At 46.1% G+C, this 20,760-nt stretch overlaps 1 protein-coding gene across 2 annotated transcripts in view; it reads left to right on the plus strand.

The window, feature by feature from the left end:
- CEP290 (centrosomal protein 290) overlaps window positions 1-20,760 on the plus strand; it is a 1,500,249-nt gene that overhangs the window by 1,301,535 nt on the left and 177,954 nt on the right. For both annotated transcript variants that reach the window (XM_078678872.1, XM_078678869.1), the window contains exon 47: window positions 11,796-11,918. In XM_078678872.1, the coding sequence (XP_078534998.1) occupies window positions 11,796-11,918 (123 nt within the window). The remainder of the gene's footprint in view (window positions 1-11,795; window positions 11,919-20,760) is intronic.

Here is a 20,760-nt window from a genome sequence, read left to right on the forward strand (position 1 = left end):
TTTGCAGGCCTCGCTGGCGTCTCCTCCTGGGGCGTCAGCGGAACCCTTGCCTTGCGCGGGACCCTCCACAGCGCCGACAGCGACTCCGGCCCCAGCGCCGACTGGTTCGGATCCATGCTTGGAGGATGTGGTGCTGTTGGGGTGCGGCCCCTCAGGGGTCCCTCCTTCGGACCACAGCGCTGCTGCCACGATCCCGAACACCACTTGGCCCTCTGGGCAGGCCGAGGCCTTGTCCACAGCTGAGTTGACGCCGGCACCTGCTGGTCCGGGCCGCGCCACAGGGGTCGGTGGACCCTCCTCGTCCAGCTCTGGTTTGAGGTTGGGCGGAGACCCCTCGTCCCCCACCGGGCCCCTCTCATCCCTCCCCGCAGGTGGCTACCTCGTCGGAGGGCGAGTCGGAGGTTGAATAGTCTTTGGGGCCGCCGCATGGGTCGCCGGGCCACCTCCGTCACATCCTTGGCCGAGGCTGGCAGAGGGCTTTGTGTCACTTCCCGGGTCCCTCTCGTTCATCCATGCAGGCGGCTGCCTCGGTGGAGGTCGAGTCGGCACCGTTCCGGCGCCACCCCTTGGCCACTTCGGCTCCGGCCCCCCTCCGGTCCCCTTTGCGGGTTGACTTAGAGTAGCATATCCGGCGTCTCCCTCGGCGCCGGATGGCGTTGACGTCCTGCCTCAGGTGGCGGACTCTAGAGCTCCACACAGAGGTCGTGCCTCAGATTCGTCTTCGGACCCCCCCTCTTGTCTGGAGGTTGGGTGTCTACTGGTGTCATCCTCCCCGGAGACAGGCCTCCGTGTGGTGTCTTTTTCGCCGGCGTCATCGAAGGGCAGCTTCCCGCCATTTCCGAGGCCGAGGTGTTCACCGGAGGTGCGACAGGTCCCCCATTCTTCGGTTCCTTCTGACTTCCAGGTCTGGCCTTTGCCCGCACCGCTTGTCTTCAGGGACGGCCGCCTTAGTTTACATCCATCGCCCATGTAGGAGCTGCTTTCTTCTCCGCGGGACCCTACGGAGGCGGGTGCAGTCTTCGCTCACGCAGTGTCCACGGCTGTGGTTATCTTGCGCATGGGTGACCCGGTTGCTCATTTCCCGGTGGAGCATCTCTTGGAGGTTCTCCACCAGGGCTCTGGTGGGAGGGAGCTGTTGCTTCCCTTTGAGGGTTCACTCCTTTCCTCCCTGATGGGGGCTAGGATGCTCCCCGCCTCAGGGGATCCCGTGCCCCAACACCTTCTGCACCGGCACCTTCCAGTGCCACGTGACCCAGCGTGTCTTTCCCTCCTCCCCAAGTCCTCTTTTGCAGACTGCTTTTCCTCCCCTGCCGCCACTGTTGACTCCGTCATCCCGAAAGCCCGCTGGCTGGACTCTTGAGGGCGCAACATGTTCGCCTCGACCAGCGCTGCCCTGCTGTCCCTTAACACCTTATGAGTGTTGGCTAGTGCCTCCTCTTGTTTGTGGGACTTGGCTGAGTCTTTGGGGTACGCAGCTTCCCAGGAGACTGTTCAGGTGGACTTAAGTCATCATGCATTGGATGGCCGGGAGCTAGCAGCGTTTATTCTCCGCTCCGCTCTGGACATCTCAGAGGTGCTGGGCCGGGCCATGGCTTCCTCCGTCGCCCTCCGTCGCCATGCGTGGCTTCAGGATGGTGTGTTCCCTGAAAACATGCAGGAGCGGCTGATTAATCTTCCGTTTGATGGCAGCCTGTTATTCCATGCCCTGGCGGACTCCGCCATCCAAAGGTTCCTGGCAGTGCTCCGTCCTCCTCCTTATCCTCCTCCTCCTCCTTCCCCTCCTCAGTGACTGCTGAGTTGAGGTGGTTCTGGACCTTCTTTTGGGCCAGTTGCCCTTGCTGTGGAGTGTGCTTTATGGCTAATCGAGTCCTCCTTGCGGGGACTATGGCGTTGTTGGCTGCTGGACGGCCCCTTTGTTGACTGTGTGTGTTTTTGCCGGAGTTATTTGCACAGAATTGGCCCTGAGATTAGGCCTTCTGTTTTTCTATTGGGCTGCTTGACAAGCCTTCCTCTGTTTTTTTTTTTCCTGTGGCTCTTCCGATTTTCCTCTGCTGCAGAAGTTCTTCCAAATAGGGTTCCCATGTCTTGGGACTTAACGTACCCTATGTGGGGTAGTGGTAGCTGTTATATAGCTTGCGCTCTGCTAGGGAGTTCTGGTCGTTTTTGGATGCCTGTTCTCCATTGGCGTTTATGTATGTTGCTTTTGCTTCTTGAGGTCGTGTGTGAGGCCTCTCGCAGTGGTGTGTCCGGGTATTTCCTCACCTTCCTGCTCCTGTCCTGAGGGCTGGGATGATTCTCTGTTCTCCTTTGTCAGGCGTTGCCTGCCCGCTCTGCCTGGGGCCCCAGGCTGTTCTTCTGCTTCTGGCGGCTTATGACTCTCAGCGCCGCTCTGGCTGGCCTGTTACCTTCCATCTGGGGTGGGCTCGCCTTCTTTTTCCTCGTTTTCTTGGGCCCTCTAGGCTTCTTCTTCTTCCTGCCCTGGCATTGGATGGAAGCTCTGTTGCCGTGTTGGTAAGTGGGGTGCTTCGGTCTCTATGGCCTTGCTCTTGGTTCCCTTGTTGTGAGTGTACGGGCCTCTTCTTTCTTCTTTCTTCTTCCTACATCCCTCCTGGGGTCGGTGGTGTTCTGCTTATGGGGGTTCCTCTTGCCTGGGAGGTACAAGGTTACTTACCTGGTCCACAGGTCTGGTCGCCTGTGGGACCTCAGTCCTGTCCAGGCTGGTGAGGTCCTTTCGCAGACTCTCCTACCCCGTGGGTATTGCTAGGGTATCTATTTTACGTGAAGGAATTTGCGGCTAGTAGTCTCTATCAGATGTACGAGTTACTTACCTTCGGTAACGATGTATCTGGTAGAGACAATTCTAGCCGCAGATTCCTTCACTGCCCTCCCTTCCCCCCTGTTCTGCGAGGACCCTTGGGTCGGTCTTCGACACTTGCCTCCTGGTGGGGGGGCTGTGTCTCCTGTGAGTGCATTCTTTCGCTCTTGACGGGTTGCTCCGTCTTGCTGTTCCTTCCTCCTCTTTGGTTAATTGGAGGATGGGTTTATGGTGCTCCTGTGCCCCGCTGCTCTGGCTGCTCCAGGTTTGGGGGGGTTTGCCTTCAATCTCTGCCCTACCCTCCCTTCCTCTTGCTGCTAGGGGTCCTGGCCCTCTGCTACCTCTGACTTGGGGTCATCTGGCCGTGCCTTGCCCTTGTTCTTCGGCGTGTGGTTGCCCTCTGTGCTTATGTGGCTTGGAGGTTTGTTGTTCCTGTCTGTCTTGGGACTGGCTCCCCTTCCTTGTTTCTGGATGGGGGTTGTAGGCTTGTTACATGTGTCATGACTTTTTACGTTTGTCCCTTGTCTCTGGGGGAAGGGGGTGAGGGGGATGGCTGTCTACATACAGGCAGGGTGGCTGCTCAGGGCTCTGCTCTGTTCTTTCTTCTGCCCCTGCCTTGGGATGCTACAGTGTTGCACTGCTCCTTATGGTGTCGCTTGTCTCCATTCCTTTTTTCTACTCTTTCGCATACTGTTCCCATACGCCTACAGTTTTGCCTGGTGGTTCCACGTTGCAGCGCGGAAAAGTTCTCCGAAGAAAACTGACGTAGATGCGCTGGGGTGGGGCTTATGTTACCTCACTGACCACGCGACGCCTGGGCGGAGTCGCATGGTGTCGCCCCGCCCCCGGCGCGCAGGGATGCTGTGGCAAAAGGTTTCCGGATCCAGTCTCACGCTGGGGATAATTTTACGTGAAGGAATCTGCGGCTAGAATCGTCTCTACCAGATACTTCGTTACCGAAGGTAAGTAACTCGTACTTTTCCACCAGCAGCGCCTGTTCCAACACAACTTCCAACGCCTCCTGTTTTACATATTGCAGGTCCTTCTACCCCTATCAATGAACCTCAGGAGGTTTTACCTGCGCATAATTTAGTCCAGGATGATGAAGATGATACTGTTGCAGAGGATGGGGAATTACCAAATTCACCCACTACTGTGGGTGACTGGGATGAATACATGATTTCTACGCCATCTTCACCAGTTCCTCAGGCAGTAGATTCCCCTCCTGGAGATATTGAAGATTTTCATGTGATTATAGAGAGGGCAGCAACTCTTTTTCATCTTTGGTATCTGTGAAGCAAACAGATTGTTTTCTTTATGATTTTAAAGACCAGAGTAGGAAGTCCGTCCGTTCTATCCCCATAATTGATCATATCTGGGAAGAAGGAACAAAAATAATGAAGAATCCACTTTCAGTGCCTGTGATTCTTCCTAGAATCGATAAGAAATACAAACCACCAGATAATGCTCCTGCTTGCCTGTCCAGACATCCTGGACCAGATTCCGTTATTTCACAGGCTGCTCAAAGTAAGTCTCGGAATCCATCCACTCCTGTGACGGCACCGCCGGATAAGGATGGGAGGCGCCTTAATAACATTGGTAAGAGTTTCACCACCATGGCAGGTGCTTTAGTTTGTGCCACAAACTCCCTGGTGATTCTAGGGAGATATGACCGCTAGCTATGGTCGTACATTGACCCATATTTCGACTACTTACTTGATGACAAGAAACAGGAGGCAAGGAAAATTCTCCTTGAAGGAGAAAGGGCTGCATCCGAAATAATTGATATTTCTATGGACCTAGCCTCTTTGGTCTTTTGTCAACTGGCTGGAGCAGCAGTCCTCAGACGTCAGGGATGGTTGAAATCTCCCACCGTTCGCCCTGAAGTCCAAACAAAGATTTTGGCATGCCATTCGATAGTGATATGTTATTTGGAAAACCTATAGATGAGGCTCTGCAAGACATCAAAAAAGATACTGACACAGCCAGAGCTCTTGGCACCTTACAATATAGAAAGACTCCTTTTCGGGGATCTAGAGACAGAGGAAGGATCGTATTCCTTTTGTGGTGGCTATCAAAGATATCAATACCAAGATAATCAGGGAAGATATAACTATCAACAGCAGTAGCAGCAGTCCTACAAAAACCCTCCAGCTGCCGCTTATGGACAGCAGAATAGAAGACGACAACCTCAAGGCAGGGATTCTGCTGGAAAACAGAGACAACTTCTTAGCACCTGCAGCAGCTCTGCCACACCTTATTTACAGGATTCTGAATGCATCCCAAAATCTTAACAATTGGAAAAGGTTAACCACAGACAAGTGGGTCTTGGATATTCTCAAATTTGGGCAAACCCTAGAATTTGTCAGTATCCCTCCTCCTCACCCACGTTTAAAGAAACATCCTTCACATCTTGCTCTTCTCAGGAAGGAAGCAAAAACCATGCTTTCGAAAGGAGTGATGGAAAGAGTGCCCTGCTCTCAGGGGAGGAAAGGGTTTTATTCCCGCTTTCTTCTAATAAGGAAAAAGTCAGGGAATGGAGGCCTATCTGGATTTAAGAAAGCTGAAAAAATATCTTCAAAAGAAATCCTTTCGCATGGTCACGCTTCAAGAAATCCTTCAGCTGCTGGACCATGCAGATTTCATGACAACATTGGATCTCCAGGATGCATACTTCCACATCCACATTCACCCCAAACATAGGAAATTCCTTTGTTTCACTGTGGCAGGTGCTCATTTTCAATTCAAAGTCCTCCCCTTCCGTCTACGTTCAGCACCGAGAGTCATTACGAAATTCCTGACACCGGTCGCAGCTCATCTAAGACTGCAAGGAATACAATTGTTTCCTTATCTGGACGACTGGTTATTAAAGGCTCCTTCTTTTCAGCAGGCTTCTCGAGCAACGTCCACATGCCTTCAACTATTTAAATCTCTGGGCCTGTCCCCCAACATTCAAAAATCAGTTCTTTGTCCTTCTCAAAGGATTCAATTTCTAGGAGCAGTCTTGGATACTATCCAAGACAAGGCATTCTTGTCCAAAGAAAGGCAATCGCGTCTGATTTCTCTGGCTTCAGACCTCCAAAGAAGACAGTCCTCTTCTGTGAGAATCAGCAAAGCATTCCTGGAAATACTATCATCAGCAATTCTGTTCGTACCTCACACACGTCTAAGGATGAGGCCGATCCAAGAGGAGCTAGACAGCCAATGGCTACAGATCTCAGGGTCGTTCGACGACATAGTGAAAATAACTCCATTTATGCGGGAAGAGCTGCTTTAGTGACTTCACTCCAAGAATGTCTCAGTTGGGCTCACTTTTCTTCCTTCTGTGCCAGAGTTCAACCTCACTACAGATGCCTCCCTAGAAGGGTGGGGCGCACACCTTCAAGATCTTTGTATACAAGGAAAGTGGTTCGCTGCAATGGCAAAAAAGCATATAAATTTCTCAGAGCTTAGAGTCATTTTCCTGGGATGTAGTCCTTTCTCCCAAGGCTTCGAGGGTCAACAGTTCTCATCAGAACTGACAACACCCCTTGCATGCATTACTTAAACAAGCAAGGAGGTACCCGTTCACACATACTGTCTCAAGAAGCTCAAAGCATTTGGGAATGGCTGCTTTCTCACAACATCACGATAAAGGTGGAACATTTGCCGGGAATTCGCAACACTCTAGCGGACACTCTGAGCAGGACTTCGAAGTCCTTTCACGAATGGGAGTTGGATCAATTGGTGGTGGAACACATATTTCGGATGTGGGGCAAACTAAATCTGGATCTCTTTGCCTCCAAAAGCAATCGGAAGTGCCCATTCTTTGCCAGTTGGGAACTGGGGAAGGGCTCGTGGGGGAACGCCTTCATGATGAGATGGACAGGGATCTTTGCTTACGCATTTACCCCCTTTCCATTGCTCCCAAGACTTTTGCGCAAGCTCAAAATGGAACCATGCTGCATGATTCTCATTGCACTGCGGTGGCCACGTCAGCATTGGTTCACGGAGCTTCTCCTACTGTCTAAACGTAGACCTTATCGCCTTCCAGCAGTTCCGACCCAGTTATCAATGAGCAAGGGCCAGATTCTTCATCGTCGTCCAGTCCAATTGCATCTTTATGTATGGTTTCAGGATTCACAGAATTCAAGGAGATAGATTTACCTCAGGTTTGTACAGATAATTTTGCTACGGCAAGAGCTCCTTCTACTTTAAAGACGTATGCTTTGAAATGTAAACGATTCAGTTCTTGGTGCAGTGACAAAGATATACATCCCTTCAGATGTTCTCCAGATAAAGTTATACCTTATCTTCTATTGTTATCTAAGTCTGGCCTTTTGTTTACGTCGGTTAAGTTACATTTAGCGGCCATCTCGACCTACAGACGTTCTGCAGGAGCTGCATCCCTTTGCTCTAATCGCTTGATCAAACAATTTCTAAAGGGGCTTTTCAGAACTTTTCCACCCGTCAAAGCTCCTCCTCCAGAATGGAGGATTAATCTGGTGTTACGACAGCCCATGAAGCCTCCATTTGAGCCTATTCACAAAGCTGACCTCAAGTACCTCTCCTGGAAAACAGCACTTTTAGTGGCACTCACATCTGCTCAGAGAGTCAGTGAAATTCAGGCTTTTACTATCAAACAACCTTATTTGAAATTCACCAATGATTATGTCCTCCTCAGAACTAATCCAACGTTTATTCCAAAGGTTCCTTCTACATTCCATCTTAATGAGCCTGTTATACTGCGTTCTTTCTTTCCAAATCCGTCTTTTTTTGCTGAGAAGTCTTAGATGTTAAAGGGTGTCTGAAATTCTATATTTCACGTACTGTGTCAATCAGAAAGTCTGAGCAATTATTTATTTCCTATGGTGGTCAAAAGCTAGGAACAGCTGTGACAAAATCCACTATTGCAAGGTGGATTGCATCTACTATCCAATTCTGCCATTCTAAAGCTGGACATCCTTTATCTATGAAGCCCAAGGCTCACTCCACAAGGGCAGTGTCCTCTACTGCTCTTTTTGCCGGAGTTCCTTTGGAGAAGAATTGCTGTGCTGCGACTTGGAAAAATGTGCACACTTTTACACAGCATTACTGTCTCGATCTGGTGACAGAAGATGAATCAGCAGTGGGTCAAGCAATATTGCTAAACCTTTTTAAATAAGGTAAGCCTCTGTAAGGAGGTGATTCTATTATTACATGTTGCATAGACATGGTGTATTGTTTCCTTCTGTTTTTCAGACTGTGTTTCTCAGATATATATATATATATTTATTTATTTATTTATATTGATGCATATGTATATAATGCTTTCCCTTATAAGGGTTAGAATGTTGTATTGCATTGCTGTATTGTTTTTTACGAGGTATCTATGTTTTTTTCTTATGATACCCACCATCCACTATACAACTAAGGATTGTTTACCACTAACTATTGTGATTCTAAGCATATGAATCTATGAAAGATACCCCAATACTGGATAAGAAAACGAGTTACTTACCTGTAACTTCAGTTATCCAGTATTGGTATCTTTCATAGATTCACATGCGACCCACCCTCCTCCCCGGAGAGGCTTACCTTATTGCTATTACATACTTACTGTCACTTGTGCTCCGAAAATATGAGGGTTTGCCTCTCTGTGGAGTGTTCTAAGAGGGTGCTGCAGCCTGATTGGCTATGCTCCAAATTTGGTTCTTTTTACAAAAGGACTAAGATAGGCTAATGTAGTGACTATGCTGTCCATAGTAGCCTATTGCATAATGTTTTTATGACTATTATGTATATGTTTTATTATACCGCGAGACTCCTACCTCGTTAGCGGGGATGATTCTAAGCATGTGACTCTATGAAAGATACCAATACTGGATAACTGAAGTTGCAGGTAAGTAACTCGTTTTCTTATCCTGTGTGGGGTTTGATGTCCTCTACCTCCTTAGGGACATTTTCTTCCTCTAATCAGCAGTTGTTCTTTTTTGTGGCTTTTAGCCCTTTTAGTGTTCAATTTTTTGAGCTTATAGTCTGTTGCTCTTGGTGTTCTTATAAAACTATATATATATATATATATATATATATATATATATATATATATATATATATATATATATATATCCTCATCTGATTTACATTCGATGTTCTCCTCTGTCTGGTATACATTGTGCTTAAATTTACCAAATGGATACCTCTTTTTGAGATTTCCAGGGGTTGGATTGTTCTTCATCTTGACCTACTGGGCCAAGTGTGGTATTATGTTTCTGCTGTTAGCGAGGTTTCATTTTCTTGGGTTCTGTCAGGTTTATGGTAGTAACAGCCTCCTGGGATACTTTTGGTCAGCTAGCATTACCTTAACGCTAAGTCACCCATGTCATTTATTGAGAGTGTGATCTCTCTTTTTGCTTCTCCGTCCCTTTTCTGTTGTATAGGTATCATGGGCTGTTTTTTTCAGGTCCTATTATATCTATACGTGTATATAGTATATACATAGGTATATGTGTATCTGTGTTTATACATATTTAGATATAGTTATGCTATATACAATAATGCATAGATTCTATTTTTGCGAATCTTACCATGAGATGCATGTGCTTCTGGCTTCGCTGTATGTTTTATGTATGGCTGTATGCCATACCTTGTAGGTATATATTTATAAATATATATATATATATATATATATATATATATATATATATATATATTTACATATATATGACAATAATATGCATTCAAACAATCCCAATTCATAGGACTCACAATCCAGGATCGTGTTCCTCCAATTCAGATGTTTATTTCCAACAGCAACGAGTTTTGGCCTTGCAGCTTTTTGAAAAAAACGCAAGGGCAGAACTTTTTGCCATTGGAAATAAGCATCTAAATTGGAAGAACGTGGTCCTGCAGTGCAAGTCCTATGTATTGGGATCGTTTTAATATAATTTTCATCATATATCAAAACAGGCCCTGGCACCCGTTCCTCACACCTGTTCCACTTTGGTGGATGTAATCAGCAGTGCCGGGCGGTTTCGTACTATATTTAAAAACAATATAAGTATTATGGGTATGGATTTATATATATGTAGAAGACAGGCTATATAGATTTGGATATATTTGATCAATATTTATAGCAATTTCATATCTGTATAATTGACTTATTTCCATCTCTACAGGTTCTATGCGTTGTGTGACCCTAGTAGTGGTTACTTTGTCTAATAAAGTTTTTTTTCCAAGGACAGGCTTTGATTTGCATTAGTCCTTGTACATGGTTTGGTCTTCCCGACTTTGCGAGGAATGTGTTTATTCATCTTGGCTTTAATGTGGATATGTTCTAGAAGCCCTTTTTCCTGATTTTCTCAGGACTGTTTTTCCTCAAATGCTTCTTTGCTGGCGTGGGGAACTGTAGTTTACAGGGCATTCTATATTGCTTCTGGTCCTACTAGTCCATAGGTTCACTTCAACCTTTGAGGGTCATGTACTACTGTCCTACTGTTAACATTTTTCTTCTGTCAAAGTATTATCCGTCTACCCTTAAGCCATGGTTTTTCCTTGCCTGCAAGGTTGTTTTTATTTATATTGCCTGTTCTTCTTGCCACAGTTTTTGTAAGGAGCCCATGCTCTTTTTCATCTAATTTCTACGTATGTTTGGTCTTTCGTTAATTTTGGCCAGTTGGTTCTCTCTGAGAACTTTTGTAAGGATGTGTTTATAGACCCTTCACCAGGTGGGGGATAACTAGGGTATTTAATTCAAAAGTTAGGGAATCTGCAGCTAGATCACAATCAGATGAACAAGTCACTTACCTTCAGTAACGCATTATCTGGTAGAGGCCTGGTTCTAACTGCAGATTCCTTAATGCCCTACACATCTTCCCAGCCCTGCGAACGACCTGTAGTGTAAGAGGTATTCCCTTTTACAGCCCTGACTTATACACCAGTGTTTTCACGTAGCTATGTGCTTCAAGGAACCATTTGGTCTTTCCTTATAGACCTAGTCTAGGTATTAAAATTCCATTCATTTCCATTTTCGAATTATTTGGGTTTTTTGGTACACTGTTTCCATAGCCAGTTTATATAATGGCTCTGTGTTTTGGTGTGGAAGGTTTCACAGAAGAAACTGACGTTGTGTGCCGAAGAGAACTTATATGATTTAGCTTACTTCATAACCAGAATCGACGTCATCATAGAGTCCTACCATGCCGCCCCCTGGTGCGCATAGGTACTGCTGAAAAAGTTCTGTATCCAGACTGGCGCCAGGAGAGAATTAAAAAAAATAAGGAATCTGTGACAACACTACATCTCTACCAGATAATGCATTACCGAAGGTAAGTAACTTATTCTACCGTACCATCCGCAAAATATGTCTCGGAATAAACTTGTAAAACTGCCATCTCTGTAGTCCCTTACACAATATAGAATTGCAATTTCACACTTATCATTGCATTGTACTAGTGTTGTCTTCAATGTTGCTATTGGATATCAAATCCAAACTGCGGTTCAAGATGATATTGTGTTGTCGCCTATAATCTGAGCTTTGCCTTTTAATTAAAATAGTGGTGCTATCTTTGTTAGAGATGTAAATATTTGCAGTGATATCTGTACTTGGTCAGTTGTGTTGCTTGGGATATGGTCTTGACTATCGTTTTTGTAGGACTGAGTTGTGCAGGATTCTATAAGCCAATTTCTTGCAAAAGATTCCTTTTCTAGATAAAGTAGAAAACATGGTGACTGAGGGATAACATGCCCTAACAGGTGCAGAACAGTACATCATACTAAACATGAGAAGAGCAAAAGAGGATTTAAACAAAGAGTTGAATGAAAAAGCCTCATTAAATCTGTAAGCGGATTTCATTGTAAAGCAAAATTAATACGGTTCTCAAGGTGAATTGGGTGCACCATTTTTCTCAGTTTCTTGTGCCATGCCCTCCAGTGTCAGTTGTACTTTCTTGCTATGCATAATTTATTTACCTTTTTATGATAATCTTGTTAATCCATTTTATCTTTTGATGAACTTTTCAAGTCTGAAATGGAGAAAATGAAACTTCACATTGGAGGTCAGCTGAGTACACGATATGAATCCAAAACGAAAGGCATGGAAAAAATTATTACCGAGAATGAAAGACTACGAAAAGAGTTGAAAAAGGTAAAATGCCCATTTGAAACTCATTTTGGTTATCAGCTGGTTTCCATTGAACTGTCCATGATTGTGCCACGTTTTTATAGAATTATGTTATGTAGGAAGCATTAGCTTTACAAAATATATGAAATGGTATTGTGTTACTTGATTGATATCTGAAACCAGAAGTTAAGAGGAGGACAAAACAGACTTACTACAGCGTAGACTACTTCAATACGGTGGCTCTCATGACCTGTATCTACCCATTCACCAGTTTACAATCTCGACTATTTATTCTGGTTGAAATAACAGCAGCAATTGACTTTCAATGCACACAGACTTCGACGAAAGGTTTTAACCTGCCCAATAATATTTCCAAATCTTCTTCCAGCAAAACGGTCCAGCACAAACATTAAAACACTAACAATTCTGTGTGTCACTCTCAATATCCAGTTGTCACACCAGATATGTTGGTTGTACAGCCTGCTGTACGGTGCTTTAATCTACTTCCTCTGATGCGTCTTCATTTTCCTCCAAGGGTGTGGCCTTATCTGTCAGCCCTGGAAAAGACTGTCACGACAGCAGTTAACTCCTTATCAATTCCTAACTCTAGCTTTATTATTTTGTGGATTTTTTTGTTGCATCTTCCAAAGAGAAATCAGAACCGTTTCAAAGAGCAAGGTTACTAGGTCCTTGACTGCTTTGCCGTTTTTACTTGCTTACAGATTTTGCCGTTTGGTCTTCACATTTAGTTAGCTAGTGCTTCTTGGCTATGTTGTAACTATTGATAGAAATGCCATGAATTGCCTGTGTTTTTATGATCCTTTCGTTTTGGCAGTCTATCAGTACAAGTCACAATGCTGCCCACAAAAAAAAAAAAAATCCTTAGTAAGCTTGGATTTGCTCCTCTCTGTTCTTCCTTTTAAGGTCAAGCCTAGGGGCAGCGTGCATGCGCTGCTAGCTCTGCGAAGCTTGCTCTAATTAAGTATGCAGTGGAAGCCCCGCCCACTCTCCTTCCCTCTTTTTAATTGGCTTGTGTCATTTTGGGCCGCTGACTCCCGCTGTTCGCCTGGCGAACTCCTGGAATCTGGCAGTGTATGGTTGGATCTAGGGGCACCAGCGCGAGTAACAACGCGTACCCCTGTTCTCCTCTGCGGAACTCCCCATATGGCGCTAACTCGTGGCGTGCCTGGTTCCAAGATGGCGGCGACTACAGACCACCGGTACCACTGTCTCTGCCTGATCGATCTGCGCACTGCTGAAGCTTTGCATCAACTGGTGGGCCCTGTATTGCAGCGTTCTCCCTTCTACTACTTTCACTTCCAGCCGTCTGGCCCTCAGCATAGGGATGTCAAATAACCAAGAGGCAATACGAGGACGCTTCATCTTACAGCCACTCCGCTGCTGTTGCCTTTCTGTATTGCCAGGTACAGGGGTGCAGTTTTGGGGAGAATCTCGACACTACAGCGTGACGCCCCCCGGCTTTTCTTTGCTGTCTTAACCTGGGGGTGCACGCCTTCCTGGATTGCGTCTCTGGCACCCTCGCGGACTTCCACAGACATTTGGCATACCGCGTGCAGCCTGAGGGGCACTGCTGCCCTTGCGACCCAGAGACTGTGCCTTTTTCGGCGACTCTGCTACCCAGTGGCCCCTGAGCGTTTACCCATCTAATTGACTCGTTTTGGCTTCGGTGGTCCCCCAATCCCTTTCCTTCCCTGCTCCTGTGGCTGCCCCCCTCTGCTCTGCTCCTCTATGGCCGCCATTTTGCTGCTGCTCTCAGCCGCTTCTTTCTCCTGACCCTGGCCCACCATCTTGTCCGTTCCCTCGGTCTTTACCCTTCTCCCTCGTTTCCCCTTGACGATCCTCAACTGTTTCTGATTTGCCTTTTTCCATACCCCAGTATCACTCCCACCCTCCGACCCCACTTAATGGAACTCTGCTTTTCTGTATATAGAGATAACTCTAATCACTAGTCTATGCAGTAGACCTTTGTACTCTCTACCATTCCTATGTGACTCTTAGAGTTTATCCATTCGAATCCCTTCCCTATGTATATAGAGATAACTCTAATCACTAGTCTATGCAGTAGACCTTTGTACTCTCTACCATTCCTATGTGACTCTAAGAGTATATCCATTCGTATCTCTTCCTTGAGTGACTTTACTATTTGTACATTTGCAATTTTTATTTCTGTTTATATCTCTTCTTTGTGTGAATTTACATCTTGTACATTTGCAATTTTTTCTGTTTGTATCTTTTATGTAACACATGTATTCCTTAGTCCTTATGTTTTGCAACTGGTTCTTATGTAAAGCTCTCTGACACCTTCGGGTAAAGTTCACGCTACCTAAAATTGCATTAAATAAATATTTGTTACCGGCCATAAGGACTGGACCTTTTACTTGGCTTGTTACACGGTATTCTTTATCTAGTGGGTGAGCACTCTTTTGTGTAGTTATTCTAGTGGGGACAATGACTACTGCCTTTTTTGTTGTATTTGAATGCTGAGTGCGGTGCCCGCTTTAGGGACACCACGCTCAGTTTAAATTTTATTTTGAAATGTTTGATGTTGAGCTCAGCACCCGCTTCAGGGACACCACACTCGTTTTTTTTTTTAATACTTTAATACCGAGCATGGCGCCCGCTTCAGGTACAGCGCGCTCTGCAGCACAAAAAACAATTTCTAAATTTCCTTAGTAAGCTTGGATTTGCTCCTCTCTGTTGTTCCTTTTTAGGTCGAGCCTAAGGGCAGCGTGCATGCGCTGCTAGCTCTGCAAAGCTTGCTCTAATAAAGTATGCAGTGGAAGCCCCGCCCACTCTCCTTCCCTCTTTTTAATTGGCTTGTGTCATTTTGGGCCGCTGACTCCCGCTGTTCGCCTGGCGAACTCCTGGAATCTGGCTGTGTATGGTTGGATCCGGGGGCACCAGCGAGAGTAACAACGCGTACCCCTGTTCTCCTCTGCGGAACTCCCCATATGGCGCTAACTCGTGGCCTGCCTGGTTCCAGGATGGCGGCGACTACAGACCACCGGTACCACTGTCTCTGCCAGATCGATCTGCGCGCTGCTGAACCTTTGCATCAACTGGTGGGCCCTGCATTGCAGCGTTCTCCCTTCTACTACTTTCACTTCCAGCTGTCTGGCCCTCAGCATAGGGATGCCAAATAACCAAGAGGCGATATGAGGACGCTTCATCTTACAGCCACTTCGCTGCTGTTGCCTTTCTGTATTGCCAGGTACAGGGGTGCAGTTTTGGGGAGAATCTCAACACTACAGCGTGACGCCCCGGGCTTTTCATTGCTGTCTTAACCTGGGGGTGCACACCTTCCTGGACTGCGTCTCTGGCACCCTCGCGGACTTCCACAGACATTTGGCGTGCTGCGTGCAGCCTGAGGTGCACTACTGCCCTTACGACCCAGAGACTGTGCCTTTTTCGGCGAGTCTGCTGCCCAGTGGCCCCTGAGCGTTTGCCCATCTAATTGACTTGTTTTGCTTTGGTGGTCCCCCAGTCCCTTTCCTTCCCTGCTCCTGTGGCTGCCCCCCTCTGCTCTGCTACTCTATGGCTGCCATTTTGCAGCTGCTCTCAGCAGCTTCTTTCTCCTGACCCTAGCTCACCATCTTGTCCATTCCCTCGGTCTTTACCCTTCTCCCTCGTTTCCCCCTTGACGATCCTCAACTGTTTCTGATTTGCCTTTTTCCATATCCCAGTATCACACCAACCCTCCGACCCCACTTAATAATGGAACTCTGCTTTTCTGTATATAGAGATAACTCTAATCACTAGTATATGCAGTAGACCTTTGTACGCTCTACCATTCCTATGTGACTCTTAGAGTTTATCCATTCGAATCTCTTCCCTATGTATATAGAGATAACTCTAATCACTAGTATATGCAGTAGTCCTTTGTACTCTCTACCATTCCTATGTGACTCTTAGAGTATAGCCATTCGTATCTATTCCTTTAGTGACTTTACTATTTGTACATTTGCAATTTTTCTTTCTGTTTACATCTCTTCTTTGTGTGACTTTACATCTTGTACATTTGCAATTTTTCCTGTTTGTATCTTTTATGTAACGCATGTAATCCTTAGTCCTTATGTTTTGCAACTGTTTCTTATGTAAAGCGCTCTGACACCTTCGGGTAAAGTTCGCGCTATATAAAATCGCATTCAATAAATAAATATTTGTTACCGCCCAGAAGGACTGGACCTTTTACTTGGCTTGTTACACGGTATTCTTTATCTAGTGGATGAGCACTTTTTTGTGTAGCTATTCTAGTGGGGACAATGACTACTGCCTTTTTTGTTGTATTTGCATGCTGAGCACGGTGCCCGCTTTAGGGACACCACGCTCAGTTTAAATTTTATTTTGAAATGTTTGATGTTGAGCTCAGCACCCGCTTCAGGGACACCACACTTGTTTTTTTTTAATACTTTAATACCGAGCGTGGCGCCCGCTTCAGGTACAGCGCATTCTTTTTTTTTTTTTACTTTTACAATGCCAATAGGTTAAAAAAGTCACTGTATTAATTACTTGGGGGCGAGGGGGGTTACCTCACTCCTGTGCTTGAATGTTTGCCCCACCCGTCCCACCCCCTGTAATACCCCTCTCATTCTTCATTAAGTGACTGGATGTCCCTACTACGAGTGCGACATGTTGCGCCCTGCACTGGACTGGCGTACTGCCCCAAGGTCCCCACTGATCTTGTTCTGACACATGAGCTTGAGGTGAAGTTTGTCATACCCACCCCACTCCCCCGGTAGATCTATCCAGATGTGCACGGCAGGAGTCTACAGCTGCAGGCCCTGCCCTGCCGCCGGTGGCTCATGGGGGGTGAGGCTCTGATGGGGCTGGGGTGCACCGGTAGAGGTGATACCGTGACTCGGCTTCCTGGGGCAAAGCTGCGGCTGATGATGAGGCATTCAGCAAAGACATGCCGGAAGCGCGCTCTTCTGTTTTGGGTTGTTTCGGATTACAGCCCACATTTTGATGCTTCTCACCAGTTGGGTAAAGAGAGACCTGGGCAGGAAGCTCAGTGCGCGAGTGCACCTACTGCAGAGAGCTGCAGGAGATTCAGCCAGCTGCTCATCATTCCAAGGTATGAAAACTTGGCCTGGCCGGTGAACTTCGCTCCGTTCGCGTTGTTTGTGGAGTTTTCTGCACTCTGCACTCCGTGGAGCTCGCGGAGTGCAGAAAACTCCGCTTCGCGATGTGCAGCGGGTTTTTTCTCTTCACGCGAACTGTAAGTTAACGAGCGAGAGCTGCCACTCGGGTAGAATTTCTACTCGAGGGGCAGGAATACCAGAACAAACTGCAGTTTGCACTGCACTCTGCCACTAGTGGAATTTCGCTGAGTTTTTTTGTAACTTTGCGAAGTTCCGCATAGAAAAACTACGCGAACTACGCCCAGGCCTGATGAAAACATTAAATGAATCCCTCAGAGCTGGGAAGCTCCTCTCGCAAAAGTCTACTGCAGGCGTCTAAATCCGAAAGTATGGGAAGCAAGCAGGCTGCCAGTGGACAAACCTACAAAATATGCTGAACTGGAAACAGTTACTTATTAGAGCAACAGCACGACCACCATCTGATACGTATCGCAGGCTGCTTTAAAGCGACAAGGCTGAGCTCCCGAACAGTGCTTTCTCTCTTGCCACTTTTAACAAGCATTTACAATGCAATAGGTCTCGCATTCACACGAGTTTAGGCTATTGGCATTGTAAATGACAATGAATTTCAATAATGTATTTCAAACCAAAACATAAATAAAAGGCATTGTCATTTACAATGCCAATAGCCCAAACTAGCATAAATGTGAGACCTATTGCATTGCAAATGCTTGTTCCCCTTTGTTCTCTGACAGCTGAAGGTTCTCTGGTCACAATGACTAGTGCCTCACTGTCAAACTCCTTCAACTGCTGGATACAATACTTATTTGTATTGCAATTCTTTGTTTGTTTTTAATATACAAACATACATGGAACAAGTGTCCTCTAAACATATCAGTACTCTGTGTGTGCCTCAGGAATGTCATGGAGGAAGACAGCTAAAGAACATAATGTAACCTTCATATCAACTGGGAAGAGGAACAGGAGTATGGTGGTTAGAAGCAACCCCGGTTCGGGTAAAAAAAGGAAGGGGGTAGGGAGAAAGAAACAAGAGCCCCCCCATGAATCTAAGCAGTCCACCCAGTCCAAGGGCACTGATCTCATGCAGCAGTCGTAAGTGGACATTCCACAAAGCACGGTGGGTGGGACAGAGGGGTAGAGGCCGTCCCAAGGAACACTTATTCATTCCAATCCCAAGTCTGAGTTGTGGGGGATGTGACCCTCAGGAACATGGTTATGGTCAGGAAAGTTAAGAATGAAGAGTGAGGGGGGCAGTTTCACGTACTGCCATTATCCAGTGAGATCAAAAAGTCACCCCACCCCTCGAATTGTGCCAGCTTTTCCCTGTAGGTCTAAATTATTTTTTCAAAGGCACTCGCTCATATCGTCCATCCAGGTATGGAGGGTTGTGACCCTTGGTGTTTTCCACAGTTGGTGAATACCCACTTTTGCCACCACCAGGGCAATAAATAGCCATCTGGTTGTGTGAGAGAGGAGAGGCATTAGGCCATTAATGTGATGCAGCATGGCCATGTGGGCTGTCTGGGTACCCTTCAAATTGGACGTTTGCTTGATCATGAGCCAGATTTGTCACCAGTACTGTTACAGGGCTGTGTAGTCCCTTAGCAAGTGTACTGTGTCCCCTGGTTCTCGGACCCAGCACAAGCATTTCGTGTGGTGGCTCTTTTTGGGTTTATTTAATTTGTCAGGAGACTAATGCCAACAGTGGAGAAGCTTGAAATAACTGAATTTCAGAAAGGCTTCATGTAAACCTGTGTCATGTTCAGACATCAGGGTGCACCAGTCTTCCTCTGTGAACTGTGTGTGTGTGTGTGTAGAAAAAATCACGAGGGAATGAATCATGTGTCAAGGGGCTCCAGGGTTTATGAATGGTGTTCAAAGTCCCTTGTTCACTCTAACTGCTTGATAGCGGTATATCTTGGTTGTCCGCTTATGGTAGTTAGGTGAGTAGGTTCATCATTGGGTGCGTTTCTGACTGAATTTCCCGTTCTCCAGGCGGTCAACTTTCCTCTTCCTGGAGGGAGGTCCTCTGCTTCTGTGACCGTCGTAATTAATACGTGAAAAATTGTGGAAAAAAGTGTAAGGTTAAAATTACCTCCATTCCTGTATAACATGTTTTATTGGTCAGGGAGGTTAAAATCAATAGAAGGTGCTATGGTGGATGTGTTAGTGGTCCATTGCACCTATATAGTTCAAATACATGTGGTCAACATGTTTCAGCCCATTACTGTCTCTGCGGGTCGGCGGGCTTTCATCAGGACTGAAAAGAAGCCACTCACCTATTTTCGTCACAGACTACATTGACTTTGATTGTGACGTTGTTATAGGTTTGGTGATACATTTAACTTTGGATGGGCAAAATGGAAAAGGAAATGGACAAAATGTAATTAAACATTGATTACATATTGTCTCACTCAATGGGGTACTTAGAACATTATGCTTATCACCAAGTGTTCTTTTGACGCATCTGCATTATTTTCTAATGTACAGATAATCTATATCCATATAAAATGACATATATTTCTGTTAAGGACAAGGATTCATTATATTAAATAAATATAGATCTCTAGGGTAGTTTTTATATTGATCTTAAGATTCGCGGTGCGCTGTCAATGTTGAACAAACATGAATATAAAGGTAGTTTCGTTGTGTGTCTATGACGAGCAAAATGATCTTAGACTTTAGAATATTTAAAGGTGTGTATTCAGTTATTATATCATAGGCGTGCAGTTAGGAAAGAACATTAAATTAAAATTAAACATGGAATGAATTGGCACAAAATTCAGCGCATAGTCAGTGATCGTTATAGTGTTTCATTTACATTTAGCGGCATGCACAATCTACTAAGGGGAAGAGTGAAAGACTGGGTCGAGTCGTTCATAGAAGATGGCCTGCATGGGCTATGAGTGACACGCTAAAGTATAAATGTCAGGTGGCATGCAGTTGATAGATTATTGCTAACATTCCTGCTGTGGCCATTAGTCTGACCATACCTCATTAAGTGTCGTGGAGTTCTCCTACAGGTGGAGAGGAATCCCTCTAGAGTGAAATATAAAGATAATCGTGAGCGAGTCGAGTTACCTACTTGGATGTTTGCTGTTATTTCTCTGTGTATGTGCTATTACTCCGTGACCCAGAAATTGACCCCCATTTAGCAGCTCCCTGAGTGTCCCTGAGTGTCAGAGCAATGCTGGCTCCTGCTGAAGACCGCGAACCAGCAGGGACTGCGGAGGCATTTAGGCTCGGCCTGTGGTCCCCAATGGTGCTGGTGGGTGCCTTGGGTGGGCTACAGGGCACCCAGCATTTAAAAGCTGGGCCCGAGGGATGGAACCCTTGGGTCTGAAATACGCAGCGTGGCCCCCCTCCGCCATTGAAATATGGCCGGGCCTTGATTGATGGGGTCCCTGGGGCCAAAATAAGCACGGGTAGGGGGGCCACACTGCCCCCTCCCCTTCTAATAATTGGGCGGGTCTCTCCACCCTCCTTAGTAGTAGGCAAACATCTTCCTGCTTTTTAAAAGGATGATGGCCAACTTACCAAAAGGCTTCTCAGCGTTTCCCAATGATTTGGTGATGCGTTCTTCCTGCCGAGAAATATGAGGACATCTCCACGAAACAAATGAGCACTTACTTCATATAGCTAAGAGGAAGTACCCCTGTTCGGTGGAGATTTACCTCTTTGTAGTCAAGTTGTCCTCTCTATAGGAGGATTTATGTTATCACAGATTTCAGGATAAAAACACA

Source organism: Lissotriton helveticus, chromosome 1_1 (genome assembly GCF_964261635.1).
Source record: "Lissotriton helveticus chromosome 1_1, aLisHel1.1, whole genome shotgun sequence".
NCBI lineage: Eukaryota > Metazoa > Chordata > Amphibia > Caudata > Salamandridae > Lissotriton > Lissotriton helveticus.